This window comes from Dama dama, chromosome 22, assembly GCF_033118175.1.
Source record: "Dama dama isolate Ldn47 chromosome 22, ASM3311817v1, whole genome shotgun sequence".
NCBI classification, from domain to species: domain Eukaryota; kingdom Metazoa; phylum Chordata; class Mammalia; order Artiodactyla; family Cervidae; genus Dama; species Dama dama.
In genome coordinates, this window is record NC_083702.1 from 11041061 (window position 1) to 11053128 (window position 12068).

Consider the following 12068-nt stretch of genomic DNA (forward strand, 5'->3'; position numbering starts at 1 on the left):
ACTTTCATTTTTTTAGATAACCATAGGACAGGGAAAGGAAGACACACAAGAGTCGACTGTAACAATCTTAGACAAGGGCAACAGGAGAAGAATGTAAGATAGGGGACAAGGCTAGTGATATTAGAGATCTCAATTATTTGCTGTTGGATATGTCCATCATATCCAACATCATAACCAAGAAATACATCATAACCAAGCTCACTTTTATTTATAAAATCTATTTCAAGTGTTCGTAAGAGAGGTTTGCTTTATTCCCTGAAAGTAAGTGAAACAGATATTCTAACAACTCTTTCACAGTAGTAACATAATAAAACTCTGTAACAGTGACTGTTTGGGAACAAGGCTCCATGTGTCAAATCTAACACAACAGCCACTGTTTGCAGAATGCTCACTCCAGTGGTGCCAGACAATGCCCTAAAACAAGCACTCAACACACATGAGGTCATTCAGTTCTATTAACACTTCTGAGGTTAGTGGTATGGTCTCCATGTCACAGACGTGAACATCAAGACCTCGCCTGCTTAACTAACCTGGCCTAAGATATGCACCTAGTCAGCAGCAAAGCTGATATGGAAACAAGTCCGATTACAGGCCCATGATGCTAATGATTATGCCCTAATGCCTCCAAAGCCTGTATTAAGGTGAATAAAAATAATATACATCAATCAGCTATATGAGGTCACACAGTCTGGCTTACAGCAGTATAATTCTCAGTAGAGGGGCTACTTATAAAAATAACTGCATTGCACTCTCTCATCCCAAACACCACATCACTAAGGGCCAGACCTCCTCCTGGTGAGCTGGATGAGCCTAGACCACCTCTCCCAAGACTCTGCCTCAGCAAGGTGACAAGTGGACCACAAAGCCTGACACAGTGGTGAGCAGCAAAGGACAGCAGAAAGACACTAAACAGTGAAGTGGGAATCAGACCTCAGCTCCAGAGCTGGTTCTAACATGTACTGGTCACTGGGTCTTAAGCAAGAACTCTTTTTTTAAAAAAACAGATTCTTCACCTGACCTAACAAGACAAAAGCTAATAAAGTCCCTTCTGCCCCCTCTGAGGGGACAGCTGCAATGCTCAGACGAGGCATGGCATGAGACATCTTGTAAACATCAGCACAACCAGGGCTCCTCTGTGAGAACCCCAGAAGCTGTCCCAAACGAAGCCTGTGCTTTCCCCCCAAGACATACTCACCTGTGTGCAAACAACCTTCTGGAGAGAAATGAAGCAATAATGGGGATTCAGGACAGATGGAAGGAAGATGGTGCACGACAGCACCCTTGGTTCTGGGCCAGCCTTGATCAGATACACCCACGTAACACAGCTGGGTTCATGGAACAATGAGCTCTCACACGATGCTAACAATCCCTCCTGGACTTTATCATAAACACACTAAAATCTTGTAACAGAAAAGATAACTTGGTTTATACCTTATTCCAGCCGCTGGCATGAACTGTGGTCTCCAGTGTACATTCCCGATATGCCTGATATGTCACTGGCCTGTAGAGATTTTTTTTAAAAATCTGTGTCACAAAGAAGGAAAACTCTAAATTTCCAGATGAATAAATATACAGTCACTACTCTGCTGTAGAACTTGCACTAAAGTAACACAGATGATTCAACAGATAATTTTCTATGAGACTGGCTTTTACCATTTGTTATGCATTTTTCTTTAAGCATTCTCTACAGGTGAGATTTGTGCTACCAGCTTGGGAAAGCAGTTCACAACATCAGAAAAATAACAAATTTTTTGTAATCGTTTGAATTTTATCCAACAAGATTTCTATGTAGCACATAAATATATACACTCAGATTATTAACAGAATCAAGTAAGACCAAACAATAAAAATGATCTCGTTAATATGAAAGAACAATTTAAACTTTTAAAGGCAAAAAATGTAAAGTATTTAAAACTTACAGAGACACTGTCACTGGAAGACTTTTCAAACTGGAGGCATAAGAAGGCAAACAAACGTGCTACTTTAAATCTGGAGTCACTGACACCAGCTCCAGGGCAAGGCTCTCCTGTCCATTCCAGTCACACAGACACTCGGCTACTGAGGGGATGTGAGTGCTGTGTTCTAAGCCTGGGTTTCTGTGCAAATCAACAACCACAACAGATACGTGGCAGCAAGATGAAGGCATCAAGTGCTTGCACCACAGACTTAATAAAAATTTACCTCCACCCACCTTTTGTGGGCAAAGAATTAACACAGTTGTTAAAAAAAGGAGAGGAGTCCTGCTTTTAAAGGATTGTAAAATTCACTCCAAAGGCATTTTCTGCTTTGAACAACCTGATCACTTCAGTCTTTTGAACAGTTAACACTTATAACAGGTACACTTCTTGGTAGCTTACTGTTATGTTTTACATTTTAATACATTTGTGCTTTATATCCTAATACACACTAAGAAACCGAAGCTCAGAAAAGCTAAGAGACTATCCCAAATCCACAGAGATGGCAAAGAGCAACACAGAACAGGAATTCACACCCAATGAACTCTGGCTCCAAAGGCCACAAGGTTCCTGTTTTGAATCAGGGTTTTGACATGGTCATGACGACAGTGATGCCCCTGGTAGCTGGCCAGCATCTGGACTGTGATGGGAGAGGAACACACCAGACTGCAGAGATTTGCTAAGAAAAAAGACCCTACAACAGCTCACCAATTATTTCTGTAATGGGTACATGTTAAAACTAGAATATTTTTAACACTGAGTTAAATACAATATATTTTAAAATCTACATTTAATTTTTTTATACGGCTGCTAGAAAATGTCAAGTTACATACACGTGACCTTCACTTCCCTGCTGGACAGCACACAGGTCTGGACGTTTCAGAGGACAGCTCTGACGACACACATGTGGCCCTTTTCTGTAAGTCTGTGTGACAGTGTACCACAGGGACACTGAAGTGCCAAGACCATGGGTCGCCTTTCTAGTAAGATATTATGTACGACCTTCCTGCTGTCACATTTCCACTAAAGTACCCGGAGAACAGCTGGAAGACTTGGGCTGACACTAGGTGGCCGTGACACTGGACTCCAGCAAACAGGCTACCATCTGCTGCTCATGTGCTCCCTGCAGCTCTACCTGGTCCCTTCACTTCCTTTCCTGAACTGAACTGTCCACTGCTGCTGGGCGGTACAGGGGTCCTGATGGGTAGTTTATCAGGCTAAATGACGTTAGCATCCGCCAGAATTAAACACGATTTGAAACATTGTATGTACACATATACATGCACATTAAAGATTCAGCAGATTAAAACGTTCAAAGGAAAATTTAAACACAGAAAAACAAGCCTGATCTAATGAGCGACTTGAACTCTGCAAAGAAGAAAACTGAGGGGCAGAACTTTTTTTAACTTAAATTTCTTTCTTTCTTTTTCCATTCTGTGAGGCTTGCAGGCTTAGGGATTGAACCTGCACCCTTGGTAGTGAATCTGCAGAGTCTAACCACTGGACAGCCAGGCCAATTTGAAAAAAAAGACCTTCAAATTGCTGGTGCTTGGCTATGTGAAGAGTTCACAATTAATTTTCTACTTCAACAAAACTAGAGGAATAAGTGGTATTTTCCACCTTAAACAATACTGCCACCAACCTGTGTAATACTTATAGTTCATCATCAGTTATTCTCAAGGTATTAGTAACTTTTTAGAGTTGTTAAGCTACAGGGGAAAACAAAACAAATATTCATCCAAGACTATATTTTTAAAAATATAATTTACTTTGCAATGAAAAGGTACCATCTTTTCCTGTGGATCATGAAAAGGACTCCAAAAACATATAATCCTGTCCTTCACATATTTTTACATATATAAAACTATACTGTTTCTCAGAGAACTGAAAATATCCCTGTAAAGTTAAAATTAACACAGAAACTAAGATGGAGGGAAATGATTGACACAAATAATCTGCATCAAGGTTGGGATCAATTTTTTGCCTCATGCTTCTCAGTCACTTTACTCCCAGTCCTAACTGCTTTTATAAGTTTTCTATGTTTATTTTGGCCAAACAGCAGGTTTCTTCAAATCTAAGATGAAATCTCAACATATAAACTAAATGAAAGTATGGCTCTTCTGGCATCAGAAGCTTGGAAACTGCCTAACCGAATCTGCCCCCCACCAACCCTCCATAAGCCACTGCTGGGCTGCACCTCCAAATTTCCTGTGGAAGCTGTAATTCCCACAGCCAAGATCTTGTCTCCACATTTATTTTTAAAACTTTCTATTATAAACTTAAGAAAATCTAGATATGATTTTCATTTCACTGTTTCCTATGTATAGCTTGGATTTTTACATTTGCTCATGTCACCAGAATGTGAAGAAACAAACTGAATTCTCCTTAAACTCAAATTGCTTCCTTCTAACAAATGGTAACATACACACTTTGCTTTGTCAAGGTAAGGGATCACCTACTACAACAGTGACTTGGCACCTGAATATTGGACCTTTTAGTGAAGGAACTGTCTTCACCTTGTTTTAGCAGCAGTCAATCTTTATTAAAACAGACATTTGTTTCTAATTCATATCAATTTCTTAACGATTCTAAGCAAAGAATTAAGGGAAAGGAATTTTTAAGATTTTCAATAAATGACCTGGCTTTATATTAATAGACTTTCACGTTGAGCTTCTTGCTTCTGGCTGACAGCTGGAAGAGAAGTTCCCACAGCAGGCGTGTGGCAGAAGCACCATGGGCAGGTGTGCAACTCAAAGTTGAGTCACATCTGGTGCCCCAAGCTGACATAATGCCAACCCCACCATACAGTGCGTGAGACCCAGCCATTCCAGTCATGCTGGCCATGAGAGTGGGGGTAAAAAGTGGTTAGGACCAGTGAAACAGCCTGTGGTTACAACCAGGGAAAGCATCTGTTGAAACCAGACAGTCCAACAAATAAATAGAGTCAAATTCATGCTGGAACAATTAAATCACTGCTCAAAATGAAAAAGGAGAGGATTAGGGAAAGCAAAAAAGGAAAAAATGAAGTCAAGTGAGAAAAGTGACACCGTTCACCTTAAACGAGGCGCCTTCAGAGCGTGGAGTGGTGGGGACTTGCCCAAGGGGCACTCACCCGCTGAGCAGCGTCTGCAAGGCCCCGAGCAGAGGTGCCTGCAGCTCCTGCGCCGCCTTCTCCCCAAGGTGGGCCAGGCAGTCCTCCACGGAGCTGTCCGGGTTTGCGGGGCTGAACACAGGCGAGGTGTGGCGGTCGAAGCCTGTGCTGGCGAAGGCTGAAGAAGCAAAAGGAGCACCCTCATGAATGAGCAGGTGAGACGTTGTGCTGTAAGCCCAGGGGATTACTATGAGGACTACTGGGAACCACAACAAAGAGTAAGCCACTGAAAAACGTCAGACAATTGTTAAAGAAAGATTTTTATGGAAAATCTCAGTTTCAAGAGAAGAAAAAGGCTAACCTGACATGTCAAAATGCATACACCAGCTTTGTGAATGACTGCAGACCCGTTCCGACCAAGATGGTGAGAGACAGGCTCTCCCAGCCCATCACCCAGGGGGTCTGACGATTTATTTTTGCCTCTAGAAACGTGGCTCTTCTTAAACCAGATTCTCATCAGTTTTTCCACCTCAGAGGACCTTGTGACCTTCATTCCCTTTCAGAGCAAACTTTTAAACCCACGTGTCCACAACATGGACACGTTTTATAGGTATGGACACCGCCCACCCACACAACCAGCCCCTCCTCCGTTCCTCACTCCCTGTTACACAGACGCAGCCCTGCTCTGACCACAGTAATAATCCATGCTGGTCCAGGAAGCAGACAGGACGTATAACCCCTGGGAGTGGGGACAAGCGGCATGCTGTCCCGGGAATGCTACCCTGTTTGTAGCATCAATCAGTTAAAAATGTCAGGAAAGGAAAATAAAAGAAGATTAACGTTAGGTTTCTGGATTTCTATAAATTTATATTTATATTCTTTCCTTACTAACAAGGAGCTGATTTATAGACATGATTTCTATTTTTTCTTCTTAAAAATTACTGGGCAGGGAATTCTTTGGTCCACTAGTTAGGACCAATACTTTCACTGCCAGCGGCCTAGATTTAGATTTGATCCCTGGTTGGAGAACTATGATCCTACAAGCAGGGTAGGGAAGCAAATCAAATCAATCAAATCCCATCAATATGATCCATTCATAATTGTAATTGGATCCATAATCCAATCTAATTGATCCCACTGAATTAATCCCATCAATAAATCAAGTAAATCCAGTCAATGCTACTGCACAATTAATACAGTATGTTGCCAATATAACTTTCATATGCACTGAGAAGCCAAAAAATTCATGTAATTTTTTATTAAAAACATCTACTCTACTGCAGTGGTCTGAAAGCAAACCCACAGTGTCTCTGAGGTATGCCTATTTCCAATTCCAATTCCAACCTGCTACTCTAGCCATCCTATCTCACCTGAGGGGGAGGGGGAAAAAAAACTCAGAAAGTGGCATGAAGTTCACAGTCCACAGGCATAAGCTCACTAAAGACTGAGACCTAATCACAGGGTCCCGGAGAGCTTCCCGGGACAGCCCACCACCACATCCCTAAATGCCGATTTACAACAGTCCCTGTTATTCAGTCAAATCAAATCAATCCGATCCCATTCCATCAAATCCATCAAAATTAAATAAATCAAATCACTCAAATCAAATAAATAAAATCTTATCAAATCAAACAAAAAAAAACATGTGTATGTGTGAATGACCCTTGAAAATACTGTGCTAAGTGAAAGAAGCCAGTCACAAACCACTCCTCAGTGCAAGATTCCATTTACATGGAGAACCTCACAGGAAAATGTATGGAGACAGAAAGCAGATTAGCTGGGGATGAGTATGGTGCAGGAGTGGGAGCAGATGGGAAGTCACTGTTAACTTATACAGTGTTTCTTTGGGGGATGTTAACAATGTTCTAATTTTAGACTGTGGTGATAGTTGTACAATTCTGTGAATATACTAACCACTGAATTGTGTACCTTTAAAATGGATACATTTTTGGTATGTATCTCAATAAAGCTTCAAAAATTATTTATGGAAAGCAAAGCAAGATATAACCCAGCACTGCTCTGGTGGTACAGTGGTTAAGAATCCGCCTGCAATTCAGGGGACACGGGTTCAATCCCTGGTCTGGCCACAGAGCAACTGGGCCCCTGCTCCACAACTGTGAGCCTGCACGCCCTGGAGCCTGGCCCTATAATAAGAGAATGCACCACAGTGAAGAGCACACCCCCTCACCATAACTAGAGACAGCCTGTGTGCAGCCACGAAGACCCAGCAGAGCCAAAAGTAAAATAAAAATAATTTTTTAAAAAAGAAATAACCCAAATGCTCCCCTCCATAATAAGGGAAAGACTGAGTAAATCTCTGTTTGATATATGGATTCTTAAAGTTTTCAATTTAATGTTAAGCACAAAGTCTGTGGCCATAAAATCACAGGCACACTGCTGCGACCACCATCTACAATATATGCATGAGAATGAAGGCAGCACGCTGACAGCTCTCTCCCTAATGTTATTAATACAAAGATAAATCACACTGAACGGCAAGTACCTCAACATGACTGTTGAGTCCAATACTTAACACCAAAAAAGGGTCCATCTCATCTGCTGGGTATATTTTGGAAACTTATTAATATAAACAGACCCCCCAGGAAAGGAAAAGGTACCTTCTAGTTTCACCACTATAATCCTAGACCCAAGAAGTTATGTAATGTTGTGAACACTTAAATGTAAAAAAACAAATGAAACCACACCAAACAGAGACACTAATTAACTAGGAAATAAGAATAAAGAGACCTTCAGAAATTTCTTTGTCCAGGGATTTGAGCTCTTCTTCAATTTCAGTTTTAACTTTTAATAAAACTTCTTGATCCAGAGATTGTGAAACTGTATCTTGCTGAACCCCTGAAAGCAACAAGAAAGGTTACTATAGAAAGACAGAAAACATTAGGACATGGGTAGGATGTTTAAGCATTAAGTCAGAAAGTACAAAATCAAAACTCATCATGCCCAGGGGCTAGGAGAATCGTAAAAATGAGGCGGCTGAGGCCAGGCAGGCTGCACGACTAGCCCACCCCTGGAGGAACTGTGACTGGAGCTCAGGCCTCAGGCCAGTGTGAGGACAGAACCATCAATTCAGCCTGTGTCCTCGTCTTCTGGTTGGGCTGCCAGGAAGATGACAGCTCAGCAACATTTCTGACATAATAGAGAAGAAAACCTGAAAGGCTATCGTGTTCCCTTACCTTCATATCTTCATGCAAACTGCAGTCCAAGAGAAGGCCCATGATCAACAAAGCATTTGTATCTTCCAACTTAGGAAAACCATGAACATAACCAAGTGTGAGGCAAAAGCTACTCTCATGCAGTAAAAGGAAAGGAAGGGTTTGTCTGTAGCACAGAAAGGAAAACAAAGAGGACTAACCAAAATAAAACTCAGATCCTCAAAAGGGTTTTTTTTTGTCGTGGAAAATATAAAATTCCTTAGGTATTTCTACCAGAAATGCAACAGAAAGGATCCCCTCATGGTCACGGCTAATATATATCTGGTTAAATGACATTTCATTTAACATTTCTGTCTATGTAAATATCTTAGTTGAAACTACATAAATAAAAATTTTAAAACATTACCTACAACAATATGCTACTAAGCAACCAATGGATCACTGAAGAAATCAAAATGGAAATCAAAAATACCTGGAGACCAATGAAAATGAAAACACAACAACCCCAAATCCATGGATTAAAGATTTATAAGACCTGAAACCATAAAATTCTAGAAGAAAACAGGCAGTATGCACTTTGACATGGATCTTAGCATTATTTTTTTGGCTATGTCTCCTCAGGCAAGTGAACAAAAGCAAAAATGAACAAATGGGACTACATCAAACTAAAAAGCCTTCGCATGGTGAAGAAAACCATGTGCAAAGCATAAAGGCAGCCTAATGAATAGAAGATATTTGCAAACGATAATATCTGGCATATATAAAGAACACATACAGCTGGAAATTAAAAACAAAAAAACAGGAAAACCTCAATTTAAATTGGGCAAAGGACCTCAACAGGTATTTCCAAAGACACAAAGATGCCACCAGGCACATGAAAAGATGTTCAACGTCACTAAATACCAGGAAAATGCAAATCAAAGCCACACTGAAATTATCACCTCACACCTGTCAAAACGGCTATTACCAAACAGACAGTAAATAACAAATACTGGAAAGGTGGTACACTGTTGATGAAAATGGAGATGATACATGTGGCTGTAACTGATACAGTCAACATGGAAACCAATCCAGAGGTTCCTCAAAAAGTTAAAAACAGACTACCACAGTATCCAACAATTTCACTTCTAGATATTATGCTGAAGAAAATAAATTCAAAAAGATTTATGTGTGTATACATATATATACGGGGCTTCCCTTGTGGCTCAGCTGGTAAAGAATTGACCTGCAATGTGGGAGACCTGGGTTCAATCCCTGGGTTGGGAAGATCCCCTGGAGAAGGGAAAGGCTACCCACTCCAGTATTCTGGCCTGAAGAATTCTATGGACTGACTGCATAGTCCATGGTCACAGAGTCAGACACGACTGAGCAACTTTCATATACACACACACCCCCCCTGAAGAAAAAGAAATGCAAAAAGGCAAAATGATTGCCTGAGGAGATACAAATAGCTGAGAAAAGAAGAGAAGCAAAATGCAAAGGAGAAAAGGAAAGATATACCCATTTGAATATGAGTTCCAAAGAACAGCAAGAAGAGATAAGAAAGCTTTCCTCAGTGATAAATGCGAAGAACTAGACGAAAACAATAGAACAGGAAAGACTAGAGATCTTTTCAAGAAAATTAGAGATATCAAGTGAACATTTCATGCAAAGATGGGCACAATAAAGGACAGAAATGGTATGGACCTAACAGAACCAAAAGATATTAAGAAGAGGTGGCAAGAATACACAGAAGAACTATACAAAAAAGATCTTCATGACCCAGATAACCACGAAAGAGTGATCACTCACCTAGAGCCTGACATCCTGGAATGCGAAGTCAAGTGGGCCTTAGGAAGCATCACTATGAACAAAGCTAGTGGAGGGAATGGAATTCCAGCTGATCTATTTCAAATCAAAAGATGATGCTGTGAAAGTGCTGCACTCAATATGCCAGCAAGTTTGGAAAACTTAGCAGTGGCCACAGGATTGAAAATGGTCTATTTTCATTCCAATCCCAAAGAAAGGCAATGCCAAAGAATGCTCAAACTATCACAGAATTACACTCATCTCAAACGCTAGCAAAGTAATGCTCAAAATTCTCCAAATCAGGCTTCAACAGTACGTGAACTGTGAACTTCCAGATGTTCAAGCTGGATTTAGAAAAGGCAGAGGAACCAGAGATCAAATTGTCAACACCCTCTGGATTATCAAAAAAGCAAGAGAGTTCCAGAATAATATCTACTTCTGCTTTATTGACTACGCCAAAGCGTTTGACTGTGTGGATCACAACAAACGGTAGAAAACTCTTAAAGAGATGGGAACACCAGACCACGTGACCTGCCTCCTGAGAAATCTGTGTGCAGGTCAAGAAGCAACAGTTAGAACTGGACATGGAACAACAGACTGGTTCCAGATGGGGAAAGGAGTATGTCATGGCTACATACTGTCATCCTGCTTATTTAACTTCTATGCAGAGTACACCATGAGCAATGCTGGGCTGGATAAATCACAAGCTGGAATCAAGATGGCTGGGAGAAATATCAATAACGTCAGATATGCAGATGACACTACCTTTATGTCAGAAAGCAAAGAAGAACTAAAGAGCCTTTTGATGAAAGTGAAAGAGGAGAGTGAAAAAGTTGGCTGAAAACAACTTTCAGAAAACTAAGATCATGGCAGCCGGTCCCATCATTTCATGACAAATAGATAGAGAAACAATGGAAACAGTGACAGACTTTTATTTTGGGGGCTCCAAAATCACTGCAGATGGTGACTGCAGCCAAGAAATTAAAAGACACTTGCTCCTTGGAAGAAAAGCTATGACCAACCTAGACAGCATATTAAACAGCAGAGACATTACTTTGCCAACAAAGGTCTGTCTAGTCAAAGCTATAGTTTTTCCAGTAGTCATGTATGGATGTGAGAGCTGGAATATAAATACTGAAATGGATGAGATGGTTGGATGAGTCTGTTTCTGTTTTGTTATATTTGTTGTTTCGTTTTTTAGATTCCATATATAAGTGAAATCATACGGTATCTGTCTTTGTCTGACTTCTTTCACCCAGCATAATACCCTCTAGGCCCATCCATGTTGTCACAGATGGCAGGATTTTATTCTTTTTTAGTGGCTGAACAGTTCAGTTCAGTTCAGTTGCTCAGTTATGTCCAACTCTGTGACCCCATGGACTATAGCACGCAAGGCCTCCCTGTCTATCACCAACTCCCGTAGTTTACTCAAACTCATGTCTATTGAGTTGGTGATGCCATCCAACCGTCTCATCCACTTCGGCATTCTTGCCGTGAGAACCCCATGGACAGTATCCTACCATACATTTACCACATCTTCTGTATCCATCAGTTTGTCTGCTGACGGACACTGAGGTGGTTTCCATACCTGATTACTGTAGAGAGAGCTGCAGTGAACATGGGTGTGTTATCAGTTCAGTCGCTCAGTCACGTCCAACTCTGCGACTCTTTCAGACTCTTTGAATTGAACCTAACTCAACTATTCAGACACTAAAAAAGAATGAAATCCTGCCATCTGTGACAACATGGATGGGCCTAGAGGATATTATGCTAAGTGAAAGAAGTCAGACAAAGACAAATACCATATGATTTCACTTATATATGGAATCTAAAAAACAAAACAAATGAACAAATGTAACAAAACAGAAACAAACTCATAGAGAACAAACAGGTAGCTACCAGAAGGGAGAGGGGTGGGGGTGATTAAAAAAAAAAAAAAGGATGGTTAATTAGCCTGCTTGTGGCAATCACTTCACAATGAATGTTTATATGAAACCATCACACTGTACACCTTAAATATATGCAATTTTTGTTAATGATTCCTAATAAAGCCGGTAAGTT

At 40.7% G+C, this 12068-nt stretch overlaps 1 protein-coding gene across 3 annotated transcripts in view; it reads right to left on the minus strand.

Moving 5' to 3' along the window:
- BCL2L13 (BCL2 like 13) overlaps positions 1 to 12068 on the minus strand; it is a 50050-nt gene that overhangs the window by 15914 nt on the left and 22068 nt on the right. For 2 of the 3 annotated variants that reach the window (XM_061124614.1, XM_061124615.1), the window contains exons 3-5: positions 7795 to 7902; positions 5068 to 5224; positions 1432 to 1501 (exon numbers count right to left, since the gene is read on the minus strand). In XM_061124614.1, the coding sequence (XP_060980597.1) occupies positions 1432 to 1501; positions 5068 to 5224; positions 7795 to 7902 (335 nt within the window). The remainder of the gene's footprint in view (positions 1 to 1431; positions 1502 to 5067; positions 5225 to 7794; positions 7903 to 12068) is intronic. The other variant, XR_009689732.1, reaches the window with a different exon arrangement.